At 41.9% G+C, this 27,184-nt stretch overlaps 1 protein-coding gene and 1 long non-coding RNA gene across 6 annotated transcripts in view; one reads left to right on the forward strand and one right to left on the reverse strand.

Annotated features, from left to right (window-relative positions):
- Window positions 1-27,184, forward strand: part of LOC128778606 (uncharacterized) — a 136,273-nt gene that overhangs the window by 53,914 nt on the left and 55,175 nt on the right. For 3 of the 4 annotated variants that reach the window (XR_008424237.1, XR_008424240.1, XR_008424238.1), the window contains exon 2: window positions 7,138-7,233. This is a non-coding gene — a long non-coding RNA (uncharacterized LOC128778606). Of the gene's footprint in view, window positions 1-122; window positions 1,014-7,137; window positions 7,234-27,184 lie in introns of those variants that run through there. The other variant, XR_008424239.1, reaches the window with a different exon arrangement.
- On the reverse strand, window positions 18,241-25,222 carry SPATA31F3 (SPATA31 subfamily F member 3). Of its 2 annotated transcripts, none has more exons than XM_019440032.2 (5): window positions 24,804-25,222; window positions 24,260-24,305; window positions 23,701-23,761; window positions 22,188-22,675; window positions 18,241-18,788 (listed from the first exon to the last, which is right to left on the reverse strand). In XM_019440032.2, the coding sequence occupies exons 1-5, from the start codon at window positions 24,945-24,947 to the stop codon at window positions 18,325-18,327; spliced, it is 1,203 nt and encodes a 400-aa protein (XP_019295577.2). In that variant the 5' UTR covers window positions 24,948-25,222; the 3' UTR covers window positions 18,241-18,324. The 2 variants fall into 2 exon arrangements, with proteins under 2 accessions (XP_019295577.2, XP_019295578.1); XM_019440033.2 differs by having other exon boundaries at window positions 22,569-22,675; window positions 24,804-25,221.

Consider the following 27,184-nt stretch of genomic DNA (forward strand, 5'->3'; position numbering starts at 1 on the left):
ATATAGTAATAAAGATTAAAGACTAATAAAACTTAAAGTAGTAAAAATTAAAATAAAGATATTTTTAATAAAAATTGAAAATAAAAATGAATTTTTCTCTTACTGTATTCAAGAAAAGAGAAAAGAATTGTAAAAGGAAAAAGAGAAAAAAATTGAATAGACGAACCTGCTAATAGATTGAAGTAGGACTAAAATTGCTTTGTTTTCCCCTAGAGGTCAGTCCATGTAGTTCTTTGTAGTCCATAACTTAAGCCAGCGTGGAGGTTTGTGTTCTTGAAGAGCAAAGTTGGCCCAGTTCGGCAGAGCTTGGTGTAACAGCTCCACTCTCCACTAGATGGCGCTGCTAGCCTACTGGGGTGGATTGTTGCAGAGATTGTAGGTGCGTATGCGCATGCGCAGGAGCGGTGAAAATGGCGCCACCCAGCCACAAGACTGTTCTCCCAGATCAGCAGTCACACACCCATCCTTCCTCTTCAGCTCTCATCCAGTCCCTGCTTTTCCACTCTCTGTGACCAGGCCCCAGGCAGTACCTCTCCCCCAAGTTTTGTCTCAGATGTGACTGTTTTCCTTGGCCCCTTACTTCTGAAGGACTGTGGCTTTGATCCATCCCGCCCCTCTGTGGGAGGGTCTCACTGAGCAATGGCTGAATGAGCAATGGCTGAATGTTGGCTGCACCCAGGAATGCCCGCTGGACCCTGCTGCTGCCGGTGCCCCAAGATTGCAGCCAGGTGCCAGCCCGCCCCCAAAAAAGATCGTGAGACAGTGTAGCATCAGTGTTTCAGGGATTATGGAAAACTGCAACACACATCTGGCACCAGGCTTCACCCTTAACGACCTTGCCCCAGCACCAGCGAATGTGGCTGCCTTCTGGGGTCTGCAGGGACCAGGTGGCTTCAACAGCCTCTACCAAATGTCCTTCCAGCAGTGGAACTGCTTTTCCCTGTGTGGTCTGAGAACCTCCCAGCCTCCACTCTGTTCCTGGGGATTCACCTTTTACTCCAGAGCACTGCCAGGTATTGAGCTGTGGAGTTGCAGCCTTTTTGCTCCCCTTGTTTACAGTCTTAATGGAATTTAAACCCTCTCCTTCCTCCTTTCTCCCTTTTTAGTTTAGTCCCTGCAGCTGTTTCCAATTTTCTACTTTCTCTCCAGCTGCTTTTGGGGAGGGGGTGCTTTTCCTGTATTCTCCCTCCGCCCAGTCTCCATCCTCTCTCAGCCTGCAAATGGGGTTCCCTACCTTTTGCAGCTTCTTGCTCCCCAAGTTCAGCTCTTCATGTTGTGTACCTGCTGAATTTTGTGGTTCAGGTTGTGCAGATTGTTGTGTTAATCTTCCAATCAGTTTTCTAGGTGTGTAGGATGGTTTAGTGTTGGTTTGGCTGTATTTCTTGGACATGAGACATACAAAAAGCTTCCGTGCTGTTCCGCCATCCTGTCTGGGAAACTTTTAATCTCTCTTATTTTGAATGACAGTCTTGTGGGATAAAGAATTCTTGGCTGTGTATTTTTCTGATTCAGCACATTTATTATATCCTGCCACTCCTTTCTGGCCTGCCAAGTTTCTGTGGATAGGTCTGCTGCAAACCTGATCTGTCTTCCTTTGTAGGTTAGGGACTTTTTCCCTTGTTGCTTTCATGATTCTCTCCTTGCCTGAGTATTTTGTGAATTTGACTGTGATATGCCTTGTTGATGGTCGGTTTTTGTTGAATCTAATGGGGGTCCTCTGTGCTTCCTGGATTTTGATGTCTGTGTCTTTCCCCAGGTTAGGAAAGTTTTCTGCTATGATTTGCTCACATAACCCTTCTACCCCTATTTCTCTTCCTCCTCTGGGATCCCTGTGATTCTGATGGTGTTCCTTTTTAACGAGTCACTGTTTTCTCTGATTCTTAAATCGTGCTATTTTGCCTTAATCTCCCTCTTTTTTTCTGCTTCATTATTCTCTATAAGTTTGTCCTCTATATAGCTGGTTCTCTGTTTTGCCTCATCCATCCTTGCTGCTGCTGCATCCATCCGTGATTGCATCTCAGTTATAGCATTTTTAATTTCATTCTATTTTTTCTTTTATCTCTGCAGAAAGGGATTCTAATCTATTTTGACTCCAGCTAGTATTCTTATTATCATGAGTCTAAATTCTGGTTCAGACATCTTGCTTGTATCTGTGTTGGTTAAATCCCTGGTTGTCATTTCTTTGTGCTCTTTCTTTTGGGGTGGATTCCTTCATTTTGTCAGTTTGAAGGGAGAAAGGGAATTAGATGTAGAAAAATTACAATTAAAAAATATTAAAATTAAAAAATTAAACACACACACACACAAAATCGAATAAATGATGCTAGATCCTAGTTGTGTTTTGGTCGGGGTGTTGAAAGTGATTTGACAGATTAGAGATAAAAAAGTGGGGGGAGGAAATTGTTTGAGAATTTGAAAAAATGAATACACTGAAGTAGACTAAAATAATATGGAAGGAAAATAGCGTTTGGAAAATTTACATAAAAGCAAAAAGTATAGTGAAAAAAATTAAAAATATTTTGAATAGAAATTGAAAGTAAAAATGAAGTTTTTCCCTTTCTGCATTCAAGAAAAAGAGAAACTAAAAAAAGAAAAAAAAGACAAAAAGGAAATTGCTTGAAAATTTGAAAAGGTGAATACACTGAAGTAGTAAAATAAATTGATGGAAGTAAAATAGAATTTGAAAAATTTTACACAAAAGTAGAAAATATAGTAAAAATTTTTAAGGAAAAATATTTTCAATACAAATTGAAAATAAAAATGAAGTTTTTCTCTTTCTGTATTCAAGAAAAAGAAGTGTAAAAGGGGAAAAAAAGGAAAGAAAAGTGAATAGATGGACCTGCTAACAGATTGAAATAGGACTGAAATTACTTCGTTTTCCCCCAGAAGTCAGACTATGTAGCGCTTTATAGTCATAAACTAGGCAGTGAGAGTTGTGTTCTTGAATAGCAAGGTTTGCTCAGTTGGGTGGGGCTCAGTGTAATGGCTCTGTTCTCTACTAGATGGCGCTGTTCGCCTACTGGGTGGAGTGTTGTGGTGCTCGTAATGGGTATGCACAGGAGGGGTGAAAATGGCGCCACCCAGCTACCCAGTCTCCACTATTGGAACTCTGTTTTCCCCAATCAGCAGTTACACACCTGTCCTCTGTCTTCAGTTTTTGTCCACTCCCTGCATTTTCCCTGTCTGTGACCAGGCCCTAGGCAGCACCTCTCTCCCAAGTTTTGTCTCAGATGCAGCTGTTTTCCCTGGCCCCTTATTTCTGAAGGACTGCGGCTTTGACCTGTTCTGCCCCTCTGTGGGAGAGTCTCACCGAGCAATGGCCAAATGTCGGCTGCACCCAGGAACGCCCGCTGGACCCTGTTGTTGCCAGTGCCCTGAGACTGTGGCCAGGTGCCAGCCCACCCCAGAAAATTTCATGAGATAGTGTAGCAGCAGCATTTCAGGGATTATGGAAAAATCACAACACACATCTGGCACCAGTCTTCACTCTTAATGACCTTGCCCTGACACCAGCAAATGTGGCCACCTTCTGGGTCTGCTGGGACACGGTGGCTTTACCAGTCTCTGCCAAATGTCCTTCCATCAGTGGAACCGCTTTTCCCCTTGTGGCCTGAGAACCTCCCGGACCCCACTTTGTTCCTGGGAATCACCCTTCCCACCAGAGCACCACCAGGTATTGAGCTGCAGTGTTGCAGCCTTTGTGCTCCCCCTGTTTACAGTCTTAATGGAATTTAAACCCTCTCCCTTTCCCCTTTTTAGTTTAGCCCCTGCGGCTATTTCCAATTTTCCACTTTCTCTCCAGTTGCCTTTGGGGAGGGTGCTTTTCCCATATTCTCCCCCCACCCCAGTCTCTCTTCTCTCTCCACTCACAAAAGCACCTCCTTTCTTGTGCCTTCTTGCTCCCCAAGTTCACCTCTCTGCACCATGTACCTGCTGAATTCTGTGGTTCAGGTTGTGCAGATTGTTGTGCTAATCTTCCAATCAGTTTTCTAGGTGTGCAGGATGGTTTAGTGTTGGTCTGGCTGTATTTCATGGACACGAGACACACAAAAAACTTCCATGCTGTTCCACCATGTTGGCTCCTCCCCCGCTCTGCACTGTGAGTGCAGACCCCCATGCAAGCCTTGAACTCACAAACTGTGAGATCATGACCTGAGCTAAAACCAGGAATTGGTCCCTTAACTGACTGAGACACCCAGGTGCCTGAACAACTCAATTTAAAAATGGACAAAAGAGGGGTTTTGGTTGAGTGACCAACTTTGATTCAGGTTGTGATCTCACAGTTTGTGAGTTTGAGCACTGGGCTTGCTGGGCTCACTGGGCTCCCTGGGCTCCGTGAGCTCGCTGCTGTCAGCACAAGGCCTGTTTCAGATCATACATCCTTTGTCCCCAGCGCTCTCTGCCCCTCCCCCACTTTGACGCTCTCTCAAAAAATAAAATAAAAACTTTTTTAAATTGACAAAACCTCACCAAAAAAGATACAGATGGCATGTCAAAAGATATTCGACATTATATGTCACTAGAGAATTGAAAATTTAAACCACTATAACATACTACTGCACACCTATTAGAATGGCCAAAATCCAGGCCATTGACAACAACGGATGCTGGTGAGGACATGGAGCAATAAGATCTCTCATTCATTGCTGGTGGAATTGCAGGGGAGAAAACAATTTGGTGGCAGTTTTTCTAAAAGTTAAAGATTTACCATATGATCCAACAATTTCATTTCTAGGTACATATTCAAAGGAATAGAAAGCAGGGACTCAAGCAGATACTTACACCCTAGTTTTCTTAGCAGCATTTTTCATGGTAGTTAAAAGTGGAAATAATCCAAGTGTCCATCAATGGATAAATGGATAAGCAAAATTTAATATATACACAAAATGGAATAGTTAGCAATAAAAAATTAAATTCTGATACATGCTACAGTATAGATGAACCTTGAATAAATTATGCTAAGCTAAATAAGCCAGACACAAAAGGATAAATATTGCATGATTCCTCTTATATGAAGTATCTAAAATAAGGAAACTGACAGAGATAGAAAATAGAAGTTACAAGATGCTGGGTAGGGTGGGGTGATATAGTGGGTTACTATTTAATGGGTACAGAGTTTCTGTTTGGGTTGATGAAAAAGTTTTAGAAATAGTGATGATGGTTATACAACATTGTGAATATACCTAATGCTACTGAATTGTACACTTAAAACTTGTTAAAATGGTAAATTTCATGTTATGTATCTTTTACCACAATTTCAAAAACAAGGAGAGTGGTTGCCAAGAGTTTGAGGGAAGGGAAAAATGGATGAATAGGGGATTCTTAGATATAGAAACTATTTTGTATGATACCTTAATGGTGGATACACATCATTATATATTGGTCAAAACCCATAGCATGTATAACACAAATAAATCCTAAGGTAAACTATGAACTTTGGTTAACAATAATGCATCAGTATTGGCTCATCAATTTTAAAAAATATACCACACTACATACAAGATGTTAATAACAGAGGAAACTGTATGTGGCCAAGGATGGGAATGGGTATATGGGAATTCCTGTATTTGCTGCTCAATATTTCTGCAAACCTAAAACTGCTCTAAAAATAAAATCTATTAATTAAAAACATTTTTAAATGTTTATTTATTTTAGAGAAAGACAGAGCATGAGTGGGGGAGGGGCAGGGAGAGAGAGGGAGACACAGAATCTGAAGTAGGCTCCAGACTCTGAGCTGTTAGCACAGAGCCTGATGCAGGGCTTGAAATCATGAACTGTGAGATCATGACCTGAGCTGAAGTCAGATGCTTAACCAAATGAACCATCCAGGTGCCCTATTAATTTTCTTAAGATGAGACTATAATATTATTTTTGTAACTTGCAGTTTTTCACTACTACATTTATATATTATTATCATCCTTCCAGGGATTCAGCCTGGACAGGGAGGGGCAAGTATAGATAGGGTGGCAATGGGAAGTTAGGCCAAAATAGCGATGAAGCTATGGGAAGGAAGATGAGATTCAGAGGATGTAGGAACTTAGGGGCAGGGGATATTTTACCCAAAGACCTACAGAGTAGAGAGACTACAGTTTTGAGTGGACAAGCAAAGATAACTGAGCCCTTGAATCTGAGGATCTCCAACAGGTTGGGAATTTGAATAGGGCAGGGAGTTTCCAATCATGCTCATGGAATCCTGGTCCCCTTCTTGCAAGAGGCTGGCATGACCGAGTTGAACAAGAGCAAAGAGATGAAGGCTCATACACTCACTCCTGTGCTCAGAGTATTCTGTAACTTCCCTGCCATAGTGAGCAGGAATAAAAGTCAAGTAGTTGTGGTCAGTTGTTTGAAACTTCCATTTTTCCATGACAGACATCTGCTGGGGGCAGGTAGGAGCCTGTGGGGGACCATGGAAAGGACCTGCTCCATCTAAGCCAGGATGTGTGCACATTAACCTTGGCTTTTCACTTGATGCTGCTGTGACCCTTCTGAGTCCTGGACATCCTCCTACGTGGCTCTCTGCCCAATTTCCCCCAGGCAGGGAGGATGTGCCTGTCATAAGACCTCCTATGATCTCTTGGATGCTTTACAAAAACACTTGGAGGGTGTTGCCTCAGCAGGATTGGGCCTTGTGCCTCCTCACCTGAGGGCCACAACAGTATCTGGGCCCCCATCCCTTAGGCACACACCATTTAGGGGAGGGGCACATTCATGCCTCTTCCCATTCTGTATTTTCTAGCTAGCAGTGGACACATTGTGCCGAGTGCTGGGGTTCTATCAGTGGAAGAGAAGTCTTGCCACCGTCTCTTGGTTTGATGAGATGTTGAGTCATCCTGGATTTCCTTAGGAATCGGTGAGGCAAGAGTGTCCCACAGTCCCCCATACCACATCATCGGGAGGCTACAGCACTTCCTGCATTTCCTCTAGCTTTTGGCTCCTGTGTGGTAGGTCAGAAGGGGGAGAAAACAGAGGTGCCACCTCCTGAGAAATACGAGGTGTTCAAAACAGAGATTCATCCCATTCACTCACAGCAATCTCTGTCTTTCTGTCAGGTCTGGTATGTATGATTCAGTGGGAATAGGAAACCAGGAGTTCACTTTTGAGATTAATATTGGACATCCATGTGTTTATTTTGATTAGACAATTTGGGCATGTGAGACCGTCTACCCTATGAGATCATGATCTACGTGGAGGCAAGGCCTATGTCTTGGTGACTGTCATAGTTCCTGAAAGATAGTAAGTACTCAAATATTTTAACTGTTGAATGTAAGATGCCTTTCAAGGTCATTTTTATTGTGAAACCTTTATGTGACCCCATCCTCGTCAGCTGAGTACCTCCTCCTGGGACAGGACTCCACACATGATAGCACTCATCACACTAATGTAATAGTTTATGTGTCTCCCCAGCCCACTTTCATGGTTCATGATTTTAAATGCATCTATCTATCTATCTATCATGTATCAATCAATCATTATCAGTGTATATCTATTTATCTAGTTGTCTGTCTGTGTGCCAAATCTCTTCTCTGAACTACAAGGTCATATGCCCAAATCATCTAATCAACATATACACTTGAAAGTCCAAGATCTATCTCTATGTAAAAGTGAACTCCTGATTACCCCACTACCACCAACACCACTAATCACACATACCACCCTACTCCTGTCCTAGCATTTCTCACATCAGTTAATGACAACTGCATGTTGCCAGATGTTTAGGCCAAAACATTGGTGTTATCCTTGATGTTTTGTTTCTTCTAACTGTCCACATCCAATCTATCAGTAAATGGATATCAGTATCCTATTGTCTCTACTTCAGAATGAATCCAGCATCTAAACACTTCTAGTCTCAGGGAGCCTGGGTTGTTCAATTGGTTAAGCATCCGACTTCAGCTCAGGACATGACTTTGCAGTTCATGAGTTCGAGCCCCGCGTTGGGCTCTATGCAGACAGCTCAGAGCCTGGAGCCTGCTTCAGATTCTGTGTCTCCCTCTCTGCCCATTCCCTGCTCACTCTCTTTCTCTCTCTCTCTCTCTCTCTCAAAATAAATAAACATTAAAAAAAAACACTTTAGTCTCCTCTGCTACTATCATTACTGGAATAATTTCATAACTAATCTCCCTGCTTCTACCCAAGTCTTTACCCCCAACACTGTTGTTAACAACACAGACTAAGTGATCCCTTTAAAACATTACTTAAGAATTCTACTTTTTAAAAATATGTTTTTTATTATTTTGCTTCAATTAAACCTGGATTATTAAAAGTATAATAATTTCTGGTGCTGATGTAAATAACATATTTAACTTACACAATGTTATGAATTTTTGTACACGTATTTTAAATATTCTTAACATTTTTAATTACTTTAGCATTGTAGGAAAATTCAGCTATGACAAACTTAATAAAATCATGTGTATATATGGGGGAGAGGGAAAGCCTACTGGTATTATACTTGATATTGCATTAAATCTATACGGGGCGCCTGGGTGGCGCAGTCGGTTAAGCGTCCGACTTCAGCCAGGTCACGATCTCACGGTCCGTGAGTTCGAGCCCCGCGTCGGGCTCTGGGCCGATGGCTCGGAGCCTGGAGCCTGTTTCCGATTCTGTGTCTCCCTCTCTCTCTGCCCCTCCCCCGTTCATGCTCTGTCTCTCTCTGTCCCCAAAAAAAAAAAAAAAAAAAATCTATAGATCAACTTGGGGAGAATTACAGCATCTTAACGTTACAGTCTTAACATCATTGAGTCTTTTAGTCTAGGAACAAGGTATATCTCTCCATCTATTTGGTTCTTTAATTTCTTTCAGCTATGTTTTCTGGTTTTCGATGTTCTTGCACATCATATGTCAGATTTATTTATTTATTTATTTAGAGTATAGTGATTTATTTATTTATTTTTAATTAATTTATTTTTTAATATGAAATTAATTGTCAAATTGGTTTTCATACAACACCCAGTGCTCATCCCAACAAGTGCCCTCCTCAGTGCCCATCACTTTCCCCTTCCTCCCACTCTCCGTCAACCCTAAGTTTGTTCTCAGTTTTTAAGAGTCTCTTATGGTCTGGCTCCCTCCCACTCCAACTTTTTTTTTCCCCTTCCTCTCCCTCATTGTCTTCTGTTAAGTTTCTCAGGATCCACGTAAGAGCGAAAACATATGGTATCTGTCTTTCTCTGTATGACTTATTTCACTTAGCATAACACTCTCCAGTTCCATCCACATTGCTACAAAAGAAAGATTTCATTCTTTCTCACTGCCAAGTAGTATTCCATTGTGTATATAAACCACAATTTCTTTATCCATTCATCAGTTGATGGACATTTAGGCTTTTTCCATAATTTGGCTATTGTTGAAAGTGCTGCTGTAAACATTGGGGTACAAGTGCCCCTATGCATTAGCACTCCTATATCCCTTGGGTAAATTCCTAGCAGTGCTATTGCTGGGTTCATAGGGTAGATCTATTTTTAATTTTTTGAGGAACCTCCACACTGTTTTCCAGAGCGGCTGCACCAGTTTGCATTCCCACCAACAGTGCAAGAGGGTTCCCGTTTCTCCACATCCTCTCCAGGATCCTCTCCTCATCCTCAGTAGTCTCCTGATTTGTTCATTTTAGCTACTCTGGTGTGAGGTGATATCTTAGTGTGGTTTTGATTTGTATTTCCCTGATGAGGAGTGACGTTGAGCATCTTTTCATGTGCCTGTTGGCCATCTGGATGTCTTCTTTAGAGACGTGTCTATTCATGTCTTCTGCCCATTTCTTCACTGGATTATTTGTTTTTTGGGTGTGGAGTTTGGTGAGTTCTTTATAGATTTTGGATACTAGCCCTTTGTCCGATATGTCATTTGCAAATACCTTTTCCCATTCCGTCGGTTGCCTTTTAGTTTTGTTGATTGTTTCCTTTGCAGGGCAGAAGCTTTTTATCTTCATGAGGTACCAATATTTCATTTTTGCATTTAATTCCCTTGCCTTTGGAGATGTGTCGAGTAAGACATTGCTGCGGCTGAGGTCAGAGAGGTTTTTTTTTCCCTGCTTTTTCCTCTAGGGTTTTGATGGTTTCCTGTCTGACATTCAGGTCCTTTATCCATTTGGAGTTTATTTTTGTGAATGGTGTAAGAAAGTGGTCTAGCTTCACCCTTCTGCATGTTGCTGTCCAGTTCTCCCAGCATGATTTGTTAAAGAGACTGTCTTTTGTCCATTGGATATTCTTTCCTGCTTTGTCAAAGATTAGTTGCCCATACTTTTGTGGGTCCAATTCTAGAGTCTCTATTCTATTCCATTGGTCTATGTGTCTGTTTTTGTGCCAATACCATGCTGTCTTGATGATTACAGCTTTGTAGTAGAGGCTAATGTCTGGGATTGGGATGCCTCCTGCTTTGGTCTTCTTCAATATTACTTTGGCTATTCGGGGCCTTTTGTGGTTCCATACAAATTTTAGGATTGCTTGTTCTAGCTTGGAGAAATATGCTGGTGCAATTTTGATTGGGATTGCATTGAATGTGTAGATAGCTTTGGGTAGTATTGACATTTTAACAATATTTATTCTTCCAATCCATGAGCATGGAATTTTTTTCCATTTCTTTATATCTTCTTCAATTTCCTTCATAAGCTTTCTATAGTTTTCAGCATACAGATCTTTTACATCTTTGTAAATTTGTTCTTCCTATCCAGGAGCATGGAATCTTTTTCCATTTTTTTTGTGTCTTCTTCAGTTTCTTTCATAAGCTTTCTATAGTTTTCAGCATATAAATTTTTCACCTCTTTGGTTAGATTTATTCCTAGGTAGTTTACGGTTTTTTTGTGCAACTGTAAATGGGATCGATTCTTTGATTTCTCTGTCGCTTCATTGTTGGTGTATAGGAATGCAACCAATTTCTGTGCGCTGATTTTATATCCTGCAACTTCGCTGAATTCATGATCAATTCTAGCAGTTTTTTGGTGGAATCTTTTCGGTTTTCAATACAGAGTATCATGTCATCCACAAAGAGTGTAAGTTTGACCTCCTCCTGGCCGACTTGGATGCCTTTTCTTTCTTTGTGTTGTCTGATTGCTGAGGCTAAGACTTCCAATACTATGTTGAATAACAGTGGTGAGAGTGGACATGCCAGTCTTGTTCCTGACCTTAGGGGGAGAGCTCTTAGTTTTTCCCCATTGAGGATGATATTAGCATTGGGTCGTTCATATATGGCTTTTATGATCTTGAAGTATGCTCCTTCTATCCCTACTTGAGGGTTTTTATCAATAAAGGATGCTATATTTTGTCAAATTCTTTCTCTGCATCTATTGAGAGGATCATTTGGTTCTTGTCCTTTCTTTTATTGATGTGATGAATCATGTTAATTGTTTTGTGGATATTGAACCAGCCCGGCATCCCAGGTATAAATCCCACTTGTTCGTGGTGAATAATTTTTTTAATGTATTGTTGGATCCGGTTGACTAATATCTTGTTGAGGATTTTTGCATCCATGTTCATCAGGGAAATTGGTCTATAGTTCTCCTTTTTAGTGGGGTCCCTGTCTGGTTTTGGAATCAAGGTAATGCTGGCTTCATAGAAAGAGTTTGGAAGTTTTCCTTCCATTTCTATTTTTTGAAACAGCTTCAAGAGAATAGGTGTTAACCCTTCCTTAAATGTTTGGTAGAGTTCCCCTGGAAAGCCATCTGGCCCTGGACTCTTTGTTTTTTGGGAGATTTTTGTTTACTAATTCGATTTCCTTACTGGTTATGGGTCTTTTCAAATTTTCTATTTCTTCCTGTTTCAGTTTTGGTAGTGTATGTTTCTAGGAATTTGTCCATTTCTTCCAGGTTGCTCATTTTATTGGCATATAATTCCTCATAATATTCTCTTATTATTGTTTTTATTTCTGCTGTGTTGGTTGTGATCACTCCTCTTTCATTCATGATTTTATTTATTTGGGTCCTTTCCTTTTTCTTTTTGATGGTTTATCAATTTTGTTAATTCTTTCAAAGAACCAGCTTCTGGTTTCATTGATCTGTTCTGTTTTTTTGGTTTGGATAGCATTAATTTCTGCTCTAATCTTTATTATTTCCTGTCTCCTGCTGGTTTTGGGTTTTATTTGTGGTTCTTTTTCCAGCTCCTTAAGGCATAAGGTTAGGTTGTGTATCTGAGACCTTTCTTCCTTCTTTAGGAAGGCCTGGATTGTTATATACTTTCTTTTATGACTACCTTTGCTGCGTCCCATAGGTTTTGGGTCATGGTGTTATCATTTTCATTGAGTTCCATATACTTTTTTTTGTTTTTATTTTTTTAAAGTTTTTTTTAATGTTTTTTTTTTTTTTTAATTTTTGAGAGAGAGAGAGTGCATGCCCGCATGTGTGCGAGCATGTGAGTGGGGGCGGGGCAGAGAGAGAGGGAGACAGAATATCCAGAGCAGGCTCCGTGCTGCCAGTGCAAAGCCTGATGTGGGGCTCGAACCCATGAGCCATGAGATTGTGATGTGAACCGGTTGGATGCTCAAGTGACTGAGCCACCCAGGCGCCCCTGACTTCCATATACTTTTTAATTTCCTCTTTAACTTCTTGGTTCCCCATTCATTCTTTAGTAGAATGTTCTTCAGTCTCCAAGTGTTTGTTACCTTTCCAAATTTTTTCTTGTGGTTGATTACAAGTTTCATAGCGTTGTGGTCTGAAAATATGCACGGTATGATTTCTATCTTTTTCTACTTACTTAGGGCTGATTTGTGTCCCAGTATATGGTCTATTCTGGAGAATATTCCATGTGCACTGGAGAAGAATGTATATTCTGCTGTTTTAGGATGAAATGTTCTGAATATATCTGTTAAGTCCATCTGGTCCAGTGTGTCATTCAAAGCCATTGTTTCCTTGTTGATTTTTTGATTAGATGATCTGTCCATTGCTGTGAGTGGGGTGTTGAATCTCCTACTATTATGGTATTACTATTGATGAGTTTCTTTATGTTTGTTATTAATTGATCTATATATCTGGGTACTTCCATATTTGGCGCCTAAATGTTACAATTGTTAGGTCTTCTTGGTGGATAGACACTTTAATTATGATATAATGCCCTTCTGCATCTCTTGTTACAGTCTTTATTTTAAAGTCTAGATTGTATGATATAAGTATGGCTACTCCGGCTTTCTTTTGTTGACCATTAGCATGATAGTTCTCCATCCCCTTACTTCTCTTCATCCTCTTACTCTCAATCTGAAGGTATCTTTAGGTCTAAAGTGGGTCTCTTGTAAACAGCATATAGATCGATCTTATTTTCTTATCCATTTTGTTACCCTATGTCTTTTGATTGCAGTATTGAGTCCATTGACGTTTAGAGTGAGTACTGAAAGATATGAATTTATTGCCGGTATGTTTCTTGTAGAGTTGGAGTTTCTGGTGGTGTTCTCTGGTCCTTTCTAATCTTTGTTGCTTTTGGTATATACTTATTTATTTTTATATATATGTGTGTGTATGTGTGTATACACACACACACATATATATACACACATTTGTATATTATATATACATGTATATATACAATATATATGTATATATATTTATATGTATGTATATGTGTATGTGTATATATACATATATATGTGTATACACGTATATATGTATATATGTGTATATATGTATATATATATATTTTTTTCATCTTTTCTCCCCTCAGAGAGTCCCCCTTAAAATTTCCTGAAGGGCTGGTTTAGTGGTCACAAACTCCTTTAATTTTTGTTTGTCTGGGAAACTTTTTAATCTCTCCTTCTATTTTGAATGACAGCCTTACTGGGTAAAGAATTCTTGGCTACATATTTTTCTGATTCAGCACATTTATTATATCCTGCCACTCCTTTCTGGTCTGCCAAGTTTCTGTGGATAGGTCTGCTGCAAACCTGATCTATCTTCCCTTGTAGGTTAGGGACTTTTTTTCCCTTGCTGCTTTCATGATTTTCTCCTTTCCTGAGTATTTTGTGAATTTGACTGTGATATGCCTTGTTGATGGTCAGTTTTTGTTGAATCTAATGGGGGTCCTCTGTGCTTCCTGGATTTTGATGTCTGTGTCTTTCCCCAGGTTAGGAAAGTTTTCTCCTATGATTTGCTCACATAACGCTTCTACCCCTTTTTCTCTCTCTTCCTCTTCTGGGATCCCTCTGATTCTGATGGTGTTCCTTTTTAATGAGTCACTGATTTCTCTGATTCTTAAATCGTTCTCTTTTGCCTTAATCTCCATTTTTTCTGTTTCATTATTCTAAGTTTGTCCTCTATATAGCTGATTCTCTGTTCTGCCTCATCGATCCTTGCCGCCACTGCATCCATCTGTGATTGCACCTCAGTTATAGCATTTTTAATTTCATTCTATTTTTTAATTCTTTTATCTCTGCAGAAAGGGATTCTAATCTATTTTCTGTTCCAGCTAGTATTCTTTTTATCGTGATTCTAAATTCTGGTTCAGACATCTTGCTTGTATCTGTGTTGGTTAAATCCCTGGCTGTCATTTCTTCATGTTCTTTCTTTTGGGGCGAATTCCTTCATTTTGTCATTTCGAAGGGAGAAAAGGAATTAGGTAGAAAATTTTTAATTAAAAAATTAAAATTATAAAAATATTAGAATTAAATACACACACACACACACACACACACACACACACACAAATCCTTTAAATGATACTAGATCCGAGGTGTGTTTTGGTCTGGGTGTTGAAAGTGGTTTGACAGATTAAAGATAAAAAGGGGTGCGGGGGAAGAAATCATTTGAGAATTTGAAAAAATTAATACACGAAGTAGACTAAAATGAGATGATGGGAATAAACTAGAATTTGAAAAAATTTACACAAAGTAAAGAATATAGTAGAAAAAAATTAAAGAAAAATATTTTTAATAAACGTTAAAAATAAAAATGTTTTTTTCTCTTTCTGTATTGAAGAAAAGAAATTAAAAAGAGAAAAAAGAGAAAAAAAGAAATTGTTTGAAAGTTTTAAGAAGTTTAGTCTACACTGTAGTAGACTAAAATAAGATGATGGAAGTACAATAGAATTTGAAAAATTTACATAAAAGGAAAAAATATAGTAAAAAATTAAAGGAAAATATTTTTAGTAAAAATTGAAAATAAAAATGAATTTTTTCTTTCTGTATTGAAGAAAAAGAAGTGAAAAAGAGAACAAAAGAAAAAAAGAAAGAAAATTGAATAGATGGACCTAACAGATTGAAATAGGACTGAAATTACTTTGTTTTCCCCTATGTACTTTATAGTCCATAAACTAAGTTGGCAGGGAGACTTGTGTTCTTGAATAGCGAGGTTTGCCCAATTGGGCAGGGCTCAGTGTAATGGCTTCGTTCTCCATTAGATGGCGCTGCTCGCCTACTGGGTGGAGTGTTGTGGTGCTACTAGGTGCGTATGTACATGTGCAGGAGCGGTGAAAATGGCAGCTACCCAGTCGCTAGTATCAGAACTTTGTTCTCCCTGATCAGCAATCACGCACCCATCCTCTGTCTTCAGCTTTCATCCAGTCCCTGCTTTTTCACTGTCCATGGCCAAGCCCCAGGCAGTACCTCTCTCCCAAGTTTTGTCTCAGATGTGGCTGTTTTCCCTGGTCCCTTACTTCTGAAGGACTGTGGCTTTGACCCGTTCCACCCCTCTGTGGGAGGGTCTCACCGAGCAATGGCCGATTGCTGACTGCACCCAGGAACGCCCACTGGACCCTGTTGTTGCCAGTGCCCTGAGACAGCAGCCAGGTGCCAGCCCGCCCCAGAAAAAGTTCATGAGATAGTGTAGCAGCAGCTTTTCAGGGATTATGGAAAATCACAACACACATCTGGCACCAGTCTTCACCCTTAATGACCTTGTTCCAGCACCAGTGAATGCAGCCATTCTCTGGTGTATGCTGGGCTCAGGTTGCCTCACAACCTCTACCAAATGTCCTTCCAGCAGTGGGATGGCTTCTCCCCGTGAGGCCCAAGAACCTCCCTGACCCCACTCTGCTCCTGGGGATTTGCCCTTCCCACCAGAGCACCACCAGGTATCGAGCTGCGGAGTTGCAGACTCTCTGAGCTCCCCGTGTTTACATCTTAATGGAATTTAAACCCTCTCATTTCTCCTTTCTCCCTTTTTAGTTTAGTCCCTGTGGCTGCTTCCAATTTTCCACTTTTTCTCCAGCTACTTTTGGGGAGGGATGCTTTTCCCATATTCTCCACCCACCTTCTCCGTGTTCTCTCCACCTGCAAAAGCACCTTCCTTCCTGCGGCTTCTCGCTCCCCAAGTTTACCTCTCCGCGTCGTGTACCTGCTGAATTCTGTGGTTCAGGTTGCGCTGTTTGTTGTTAATCCTCAGATCAGTTTTCTAGGTGTGCAAGATGGTTTAGTGTTGGTCTGGCTGTATTTCATGGACGTGAGACACACAGAAAACTTCCATGCTGTTCTGCCATCTTGGCTCCTCCCTGTCAGATTTATTCTTAAGTATTTCCATACATTGATGTTATTGAAAATTGTATTTTTTGAAATTTTAACCTCTATTTCATTTGTATAATAGAAATAAAATCATTTTTATATTGAAAAATAAAATAAAGTAAAACATTAGTTAGATCTAAGGAGACCTAACAGCAACTTCCATTTGCTCAAAAAATCAGTGTCTTTGCAATGATCTTCTAGGCCTTTCCCCATTTGGCCCCTTTACTGCTCTGACCTTGTCCTCTATTACTTTCCCCCTAGATTACTCTGCTTCAGGCTCACTGTCCTTCCTTGGAATACCTCAGGCATGCTCCAGCCTCCAGACAATTCATGTTTCTGACTTGAAATTTCCTCAGTCATTCAAGTGATTTATTCTCTCATCTCTCTCTAGTCCATGCCCACGCTAATTTTTTAATGAGACCTGGCTTGAACCCCCTATTTAAAACTGCACCCCACCTAAGTCTTCCCCAAACCTCTCATCCTGATTTTTTGCATACATTTGATCATCTTCTATATATTATATTTTTAAATTATGCTTCTTTTATCTCCCTTCCTAGTGTACCATCAATATAAGCTCATTAAAGACATTGTTTTTTCCTCTTGTGTTCATTGCTGTATACTCAGTGCCTATACAAGTATGTGGCGTATAGTAGGTGCTCAATATTAGTTGAAGGAATGAAAAACTGCATGAGTGAATGCCACCCATTCTCCATCTTGGCAACTTCATTTTGATCTCTAAAACATTTTAATATGCCTTTGATTGATTATAAGCACTTCTCTAGCAAGTCACTGTTCTCTTACATAGCATGCCTATTTGCTTGACACCATACATTTGCTCATTTTGTACTCTCAGCATGGGGAAACCCAGAGACCCCCCCATGTGCTTCCTGGCTAACTTCTTCTTACCCTTTGAAACTCAGTCTACATATCACCTCTTCTAGGAAAATTTCCATAAACCCCCTCCTCCTGCCAAATTAGGTTAAGTTCCCTCCTGGGTATTTTCACCTACTTCCTCTACCAGTTCTTATCACACTGCTTTTAGTTAATTTTTATTTGACTATATACTCCGTGATTCCATGAACTCAATGGAGGAAGTCCTGTGTAGTATTCACTATTGTGTTCCTTGTATCTGGCATATTACCTGGCACATAGTAAGGAAGTGAATATTTGAACTGTTGATTGAAAGACTCAGATCAAAGTCATTTTTACTGTAACCCTTTTGGGAACCTTCTCATCAACTGATCTTCATTCTAGCAGGCATTTATTCCATCCAACTGAAAGGCAACGGGGATCAAATTGGCAACAGGCTACAGCAGACTCCCAGATGGGTTAGCCCTTAAATATTTAATGAATAACAACAGGGCACAAAGAGGAGAGATCCCATCATTTGCTTCTGGCACATGTCATATTATCTATGTGCTTTTGTGTTTATCAAGGATGGAGCACTATGACACTTCCTAAAAACCTTCCCTTCAGATTGTGGGCATATATAGAAGTTATTGGTGAATTATGCCTATAGGCCAAAAACGTACTACATTCCTGGCCACTACTTCTTATACTGTCATCATGCCCACATTGTTTCTCTGGGACCCATAGATGGCATGGCAAGACATGATAGAATTCAAGCCTGATGCACCTTCAATGCACCTTAGACAAGGGTCTTCCTTCTCTGCTCAAGTCCCTCTATCTACAGTCCAAGGTGGGACTGAAAGAGTGGTGTGGAATGCTGACCTATCTGAAATATGAGTCTAAGCTCCTATGCCATATCGGAATTACTATCTACTTTCTCTACTTTCTCCATCACATACAGCCTTGAAAATAAGGAGGACAAACAGGTGGTTCTTTGCTTAGAGGTATAGAGTATATTTGGAGAGGGTCCTGCTTCACCTGCACGTTAACAGAAATGATGATGACAACCTTTTTTCATGGGAATGCAGAGGATTGGGAACCTATGAACTCCTTTTTCCTGGATTGGGTATTCTCTTTGTATAGACCAGTACCTTCTGCCGAGGTAAGAGCTGAGATCTGGGGTGGATGTTCTGGTTGAGTGTCACCAGTCAGCTGAGGACAGTGCTTGGAGTTGTTGTAGGGAAGGCCCAGGAGCCAAGAGCATCTGGACTGAAGGGGTTGTTGCTTTAGTTCATTGTCCTGAGACTGGGGGACATCAAAGAAGGTTATGCCCTCCTCTTCTGTTTTTTTCTCCCACTTGGCTCCTCTCACAGGGTGTTTGGTGGAGGGTGGACTCTTCTCAACCTTCTTTGTCATGGTTTTAGCCACTGTCTCATCCTTAGAGAGAATGGATTCCTTATGCCTTTGACCTTTCACCTCGGGGTTAATCCAGTGTGGAAAGAGCTTCATCTTATTTCCCAAGCAAGTTTCTGCAGCTTCTAGAAGAATGGGATCTTGTGAATATGGGCTGCTTTTATCAGATCCTACAGCTCTTGACCCCAGAAAGTGTGGCCCTATAAGTTTTGGCCCTGCAAAGTTTGGATCTCAAAAATGTAGTCCCTTTAAATGCTGAGCTTGTAAAATTTGGCCCAGCAAATAATTGTCCAGTAAGTTGATAATGTAAGGTCTGACCCATTAAGCTCTGGTCACTCCAGTTTTGGCATTCTGAAGAATCCTTGTTTGGGTGAGGTCATTCAGCTTGCTTTAACAGCTTTACAGACCATTCTCATCTGGCCTTTTGACCCAAGGTATCCTAGGGGATGCTCTAGGAACTAACAGTGAGGAAGAAACTGGTGAAGGTGCTGAAAGGAATCAATCCGCTGAGAGTATGGAAATGGTGGCTCTGCAGACCCAGACAGATTCTTGCTAGTTCCAACTCACTCAAGGCAACCATCCTGACATAACTAAAATTTTACTTAAGAAAGATCCTGAGAGGGGCACCTGGATGGCTTAGTCAGTTGAGCATCCAACTTAAGCTCAGGTCATGATCTCACAGTTCGTGGGCTCAGGCCCTGCACTGGGCTCTGAGGGGCTCTGTGCTGACAGCTCAGAGCCTGGAACCTGCTTGGAATTCTGTATCTCCCTCTGTCTCTCTGCCCCTCCTCTGCTTGCGCTCTGTCTCAAAAGTGAATAAATGTTTAAAAAATAAATAAATAAAAAAGAAAGATCCTGGAGATACATTTGGGAAGTCAGGGGCTTTGAGGGTTCTATTTATAAGAGTCCCTCCTAGCCCCTGAACCTCAGCAGAGTAAATGTTTTATCCAGCTGGGGACAGCCTCACTGCTGCACTCCCTTGTTTGTGATTCTCTTCTGCTTCACTTTTCCTGGGTCCTGTTTTCTCTGCTGGGCAGGGAGTTGTCCTCACCCTTGCAGGGGCTAAGGGTTCCAGGGTTCCTCCAGGCCAAGGTTGTTCACACTGGCCTCCAGCTGAACACAAAGCACCTGGGCCCCTTTCATGTCCCCACTGGGTTGTAAGATCTTGGAGGCCCAGTGGGCAGGACCATAAGGACTAGCATGCTTTTGGTTCCCTGACACTGCCTTAGTTAACTGCAAGCTCTTCTTTAAGGTGGACCATTCTGGAGCACATGGAACACCTGGTGGGATGGGAAGATCCTGAAGCAATGTTTTTCCTTCACTGTTTAAATTTTCTTTAATGTTTTATTTATTTTTGAGAGAGAGAGAGAGAGAGAGAGAGAGAGAGAGAGAACAAGAGAGAGAGAACAAGAGGGGAGGGGCAGAGAGAGAGGGAGACATAGAACCCGAAGCAGGCTCCAGGCTCTGAGCTGTCAGCACAAAGCCCAACACGGGGCTCGAACTCATGAACTGTGAGATCATGACCTGAGCCAAAATTGGACACTTAACTGACTGAGCTACCCAGGCGCCCCTCTTTGGTTGTTTAGACTCCTAAAGGACTCATAGGCACAGATATTCCTTGGGACAGCCACAACTTTTTCCTTGGACTCCCTTGTCTTTGTAGGACTTCCCAAATATATCTCCAGGAATTTCTTTTTCAGATAAAAATTTAGTTTCACCAAGATGGGTATTTTGAATGAGCAGGGCCAGCAGGATATCTGGCTCTCTAAAGGCACCATCTCCATTCAACTATATTTAAGTCTCTGCACACTGTCTGCACAAGTCTCATTGGCATCCGGAAAGCCTGACCCAGGACTTATACATTGCTTTTTAGGTGCTGGTGAGCCATAGGTTCTACTGGGCCCTCAACAGCCCCAGGCATATCTCTATGATTGCAAATTGGCTAGTGATTGCCAGGGCCATGGCCTTGAAGAAAGCCACATAATAAAGAGCTGAAAGCCCTGACAGGGAGGCCAAAAATTGTCTCCAGTTTCTCAGTGGCTTCTTGGGAAGATACCCAGGCAGGTGCTGATCAGGATGATCAGTGACAGCATCAGGTGAGGCTTGTTGCTGCTGATCAAGGCATATCAGAATTAACTACATCAATCCCTGATCCATGTAGAGGCTGATTGCTCCATGTCTAGGCACTTACTTTCTGGGGCACAAGGGAACCTAGCTGCTGCCAGGACCCTTGGAATGTGGCAGACCCAATGATTTGCAGTCCCACAGCTGCAAACATGGGCAGGAACAATGCCCTAGCAGATCTTCCCACACTTATAGTAAATGTAGCTCTGCAACATTGCCTTAGCCTGGGCAAGCAACTGTGAACTGTCCCTGCTGCCACAATGGATCAGAACAGGCCATTGTCCCCACTGGCCTCTAGGTCTTAAAGGTACAGGACACTTATGCTGGTCAGTGTGCTGCTCTGGGGCAGGGGCTGCTGGTCAGCAGGGGACAGGAGCAACTGGATGGACTTCTGGATCTTCTGGGGCAGGCCCCAGCAATAGTGAATCAACCTGCTAAATCAACCACTTCTGAAGGGAGAACTCTAGCAGCTCTGAGCATGTTCTAGGGAAACACCACCTCTCTCTTAAGGACTGAGATGGGTTCTCCTGACCGGTAGGCCCATAGGGACAGGCAGAAACATGTCTCAGGGCTTATGTTGTATGGCTTTTTGCATCTGCAGATATTTCTGGGCAACAGCTGGCAACCTCCACTGAAGCTGGGGCTGCCTTTGCAGCTGGTGCCACTCTAAGGCTTCACACTTGACCAGAAGAGGAAATGGGAGATTGATAGCAGTTTGTTGATAGTCAGATGGAGAGGCCCAAATTGGGGAATGTGGGAAGAAGGCGGGGCTAACTTATATGGAAGAAATTTTCATCAGTACAGAGATTAAGAAGAAATTATTGAGGAAAAAGGGACTGGGGACCCCCTTTTGTGAAGAAATCTTTATGGGCAGACCAGGGACTCATTGTGCAGAAAAGAGGAACCATAGCAAGGTAGCTGTTTCTGCTGCAGATAGCACACTGAGGCCTCAGCGGGTCCCCAAGGCAATGGGCAGAAACCACTTAGAAACTAAAATGTGGTAGAGGGTAGAGCCAGAGCAATGGAGTTTGGGATTTGCTTGCAGCAATATTTGCTCTTGATTCACAGTGGATCCTTCAATAACCCAGAAAGTTTGGGTGGACTGGCTCAACTTTCATGAAACCAGCTCAAGAAATAGCCCATATTTTCAATAGAGGTCTTAGAGGTAGCATTTATGATGAAATAAATGGTTCTCCCCCCCCCCCCCCCCCCAGGCTTGGAAAATATTTGGGGCTGTGTTATAAGCTGCCACAGGAATTCTTCTAAAGATCTTGCATGCATTTATAAACATGTCTCAGGGATTTTGGGAAATAGGAAAATGTAAGGCAACGGGGGTAGTTTTAGGCTCATGAGCTCTGGATTTAGGAAAAGAGAGAATCACATATTCAAGGGCAGCTGACCTTGTTTCTTTAGTACACCTTCGGAATGGCTCTTCCTCTTGTCCTGCTGAATCACAGGAGTCCTAGGCTCCTCAAGTCTTGAAGAAGACAGAGCTCCTGCATCCCAGGGCACATCTGGCACTTGAAATCCCTTTTTTTGCCGGAGGCCTTCAGCCTGGTGGTCTGGGATGCTGACACTGGCTGACTGAGCAGCTGACTGTGTTAAGCATTTCTGATCCATTAATTGTGACATTGTGGAGGTTACAGATGGAAGTGGAAGATCTTTGGAGTGCAGGGAACCCTGACTCTTCTCCAAAGAGAGACTAGACATGGACAAAATCTCTAGGCAAGAGGAGCCTTGTGATGGCCCTGATGAAGGGGGAGAGATCAGGGTGTTCTCACCCTCCAGCAACTGCTGAATCTCCAGAGCCACAGCATTGCAAATGGGGCAGGAAGGATCTGCACACAGGAGCCGCCGAACACTTCCCTCCTTAGGAAGCCAGCCCTGGCTAGGAAGGGAAGATGGCAACCATTACTGATGGAGTGACACCTGCCTCTCTGAATGCGTATGGCCTGGAGATTGGGCCTGCTTTCCCCTAGTCCTGGAAACCTTGGGGGCTTGTACCCCCAGGGTGTTTACCCATCTCCTTTTCCTCCAAGGAAAATGCCACTGGTAAGTTATATTGGGCTGGACTGAGGGTCTGGACCTTGTTGGGCAAGGTCTCAGCCCATGGGAGCACAGGGCCATGACAGACTGGGAGGTGAGGTGAGTTCTCTGTTGACCTGTGTTGAGAAGCTGAACTAGGAGAAGGGAACCAGGTGGGGGTGGAGGGGAAGCCAATGGTTAGCTGATGGGGCATCACTGGGAACATGACCAGGTAGATTCTGAAGTCAGTCTCCTTTGGGGTTAAGAAGGCCACAGCCTGTATTCGGTATTTCTAAACTGTGGAAAATGAGGTCTTTGTGGGAACTCTACATTCTGGGGACTATGGGGTGTCCCAGGTCCTGTTCATAGCATCCCTTCAGAGCCAGTCCCATTCTCTAGAGACTTTAAGAAGAGGATAAGATGACAGGCTCTTTCCTGAGGGCTGTCCCAGGAACTGGCCTCCCCCAAGACAAAACCATGGAGGTAATGTCAACAGGTTTCACAGGTCTGCCCTTGAATGATTGTAACTGTAAAGGGAATATGACAATGGACATTTAGTTATGCTCACATTTGTCTATTCTCTTGACTGGATAACTTGTCTTGTGGCTGAGTGCAAACTCATGTAGAGTCTTTAATGAATTACATACTAGTGAAATCCTGAGTTCCAGGACCACTGTGAACTGAGCCCATAGCAGAACTGGGAGACTTCTCTCTCCTGAGACACCTGGTCCCCCTCTGCCCTGGCAACCCTCTCAACTGTGCTCAGTGTCCACTTGTGTCTTACTTCCACCCAGCCATTATCCCTCTCCTCATCCCTGCCCCAGGCCAAGCACAGAAATGATGACGGGCCAGGCTGGAGTTTGGAGACTGCAAAGAGCAAGTGGTCACCTTTTCATGACAGAGAGCAGCTCCCATGGCTTCTCAGCTTCTTCCCGGGAAAGTCTCCTAGCTGAGAAACCAGGAGACAGTGTTACAAGGAATGAGAGGATACAGGGGCATCCTATGGGAAGTTGAAGGGACATCCTATAGGAAGCTGAAGGCCTTTGAGTAAGAGGAGATTCGAAACCCCAACAGTAAATGCTCTCAGGCATGTCTGTGTACAACTTAACCAGTTGTATCATGCTGTCCTGGACCTAATCTCATTTGATCATCAAAACCACACTGTGAGTGAGGCAGGACCCATTTCATGAATCACAGACTGAGAGATGAAGTGATTTCCACAGGATCAAAAAATTAGTAAGGGCTTCTGTCCTACTTCCTCATTCTTCATTACCAGCAGATGGGGTAAGATGGAGAATCTTACACCCAAGAAAATCTGGAAGAATTTGTCAGCTGAGGCAATTAGACCCTTCAGTGGTTAGAGCACCTGGTTCCTGGCACCAGGGGACATGAATCAGGGGAATCTTGCCCATAGTGAAGGGAGTCAGAGGGAAAACTAGAACTTTACCTCTTGATGTTCTATCTTTAGCTCTTTGTTTGACTCTCCGGTGACGCTTGAAAACAAAAAAGTTAGAGTATTAAGCTGGGCACCTTTACTCTTTGTGTCTAAAATGAAACAAACAAAACCTGTAAATATTTCCCAAATGTTTTTTGTATTCCAATTTTACACACCCTCCTACCATTCTTTTCCCTACTCTATCTTTTTCACTCCATCATTTCCCTTCTCTTATTTCTAATTTATTTTGAGGCTCTTCCATACTCCATAACCTCCACCCCCGTTCTCTGAACAAGTCCTGTGGGGGAGGTTGTAATGAGACAGGAGAAAAGAGGAACAGATTAAAGGATAAGAAGTCCAGTAGCCAAAGGACTTTAGCTATCCAGGCCCTCAATGTCTCCCAACCAGAAGAATCACCCAAATTTTGAGCTGTTCTTGGATTCACTGAGAAAACCCCATAAAAAAGTAGGGGTAAGTGTCACAGGAAAAAGTAAAGAGATAAATTCTTCTTGTTTGTGGCTCAATTGGTTCAGTCATGGTCATTGTGTTTCCCTACCCGGCAACAGCTCCTGTTAGGTCCCAACCTTAATTCTTGGTGGCTCTTTTTCACTTGCCAAATAATTAATGCAATAATAATAATGGAGCCATAAGCATATAAGGGATATCCAACATCCCACAGAATAAAGGTAGGGCTCAACATAATCTAAACCTGACGAGCCATCTCTCTTCCTAGACTTTCAAGAACTTGGCACCTAATGCCCCCAAATTCTAGACCTTGTCATCTCTGCCTCACAGAAGATGGAACCAGACCACCAGACTACATCACAAAGCTCTCCTATTTCAAAAGGCATGCAGACATCACAGGCCTTTATTTGTCTAGGAGAAGCTTATGTGATTCAGTGTTTCAGATGAAGGTCTCTGGTTGTCTCTGTATGAGCTGCAGAATCTGGGCCTAGAGGTGCCAACGTCATGGGAAGTATATACTTTCATGCTCTATTCCCTATAACCTGATGGCTCAGTTCTCTCCGTAAGACAACAATCTGGTGTGGTGCCTGGATGGCTCAGTCAGCTAAGCATCTGACTCTTGATCTTGGCTCAGGTCATGATCTTATGGTTTGTGAGTTCAAGCCCCATGTCAGACTCTGTGCTGTCAGCACAGAACCTGCTTAGGATTCTCTCTCTCTGCCTCTCTCCCGCTTGAGTGCACGTATGTGTATGCTCTCTCTCAAAATAAATAAATAAACTTAAAAAAAGACAAAAATCTGGCATCTATCCTTAGATAATGAATCTTTATGTATACTGCATGCCCTATAAGAGAGATAGTGATTAGGTCAGAATAACTCCATAAACTACATCACCTGTACTGGGAGGATAACTAAAAAACACACAAGAGGATAGGACATCCATTATCTTGTTAAGTGTTAGAAAGTGAGGATTTTGATGTTACAGGCAATTGATGGTCAGTATTAAGAGGTTCAAGAAGAGGATCATGTTTGATGTGTCAAGGAAAGGATATAGCTGTTGTCTTTTTTTTTAAACTTATTTTGCAGAGAGAGTGCACAAGAGGGGGAAGGGGCAGAGGGGTGGAGGGAGGGAGAGAGAGAGACAGAGAGGAGAGAGAGAGAGAAAGAGAGAGACAGAGAAAGAGAGAGAAAATCTTAAGCAGGCTCCATGCTCAGCACAGAGCCCCATGTAGGGCTCAATCCCACAACTCTGGGAATATGACCCAAGCCCAAATCAAGAATCCAATACTGAACCAATTGAGCCACCCAGGTGCCCCTAGATACTATCTTTTAAAATAACTTTCTGAGAGTTAAAGAAGGATTCCTCCAAGTCTATGGTCAAGCTTGGGATGGGTGGGAAAAGACTGTAAATACTGCCTTCCAGGAGGCACATAATTGAGGCTCACTTCTGGAGCTTGATTTTCTAGAACAGCCTCTACAGATCTTATAGCATCCTGCCTATTCATGGAGATGGATCATTGGTAAAACTTTTGATTAAAGGCTACAAACTTGTAGTTTCTTTGGTTTAATGTTAACTTTATGGCCCCTGTCAACAATGTGAAATGCCTCCAACATTCTAGGACTTCTGAATTTCCTTAAGTTCTTGCCCTGATGAGAATGGTCCCACACCCACAAAATTGTTGGGCTCAAAATCTCTGAAAGTGCTATTTGGTCCTTCCTCCAGCACCCAGTCCACCACTAAACAGATGTAATGAGCATTCAATCTGTGTTCATCCCTAAGTTGGGCAAGTGTCAAAGGCACAAAGACATTTGAGTTGTGTTATCTGCCTGCTCTCAAGACACTTAAAAACTGAGTTACAAAGATAAGACTACTTCACATGAATAAAAAATCAATCTTACTAGGAGTTGGGGAAGTGGAGATTAAGGAGTTATTATTCAGTGTGTACAGAGTTTTTCTTTAGGATGATGAAAAAGTTCTGAAAAAGGATAGTGGTGATGACAGCACACAACATTATAAATGTACTCAGTGACACTGAACTATACACTTAAAAATAGTTAAAAAAATAAACTGTATGTTAAGTATATACACCACAGTTTAAGATACAAAAGGCAAAAAAAAAAAAACCCCTGCACCAATCATTAGTATGAGGGATTTTTATTAGCTACAAGGGAAAAATACTCCAAAAATGATTTGACAGAAATAAAGAATAGTGAATGTTTTTCTTAAGTGTCCTTTTAATAGAACAAAATTAAAACAAATACATCCTTACATTTAAGATAATTTAAGAATAGTCTCACCCTGATGATGGGATAAATTTCAGTCATTTTAACATCTCTCCTGAACTTGCAAATTCCATAACACAAAAATGAGAAGACTTTTTCAACCACAGAGCACTGAATGACAAGTGAACAAAAATCAGCTTACATAAGCTTAAAAATTTTTTAGTGTTTATTTTTGAGAGAGAGAGAGAGA

Source organism: Panthera pardus, unplaced genomic scaffold (genome assembly GCF_024362965.1).
Source record: "Panthera pardus isolate Hobbes unplaced genomic scaffold, ASM2436296v1 HiC_scaffold_20, whole genome shotgun sequence".
Taxonomy (NCBI): Eukaryota; Metazoa; Chordata; class Mammalia; order Carnivora; family Felidae; genus Panthera; species Panthera pardus.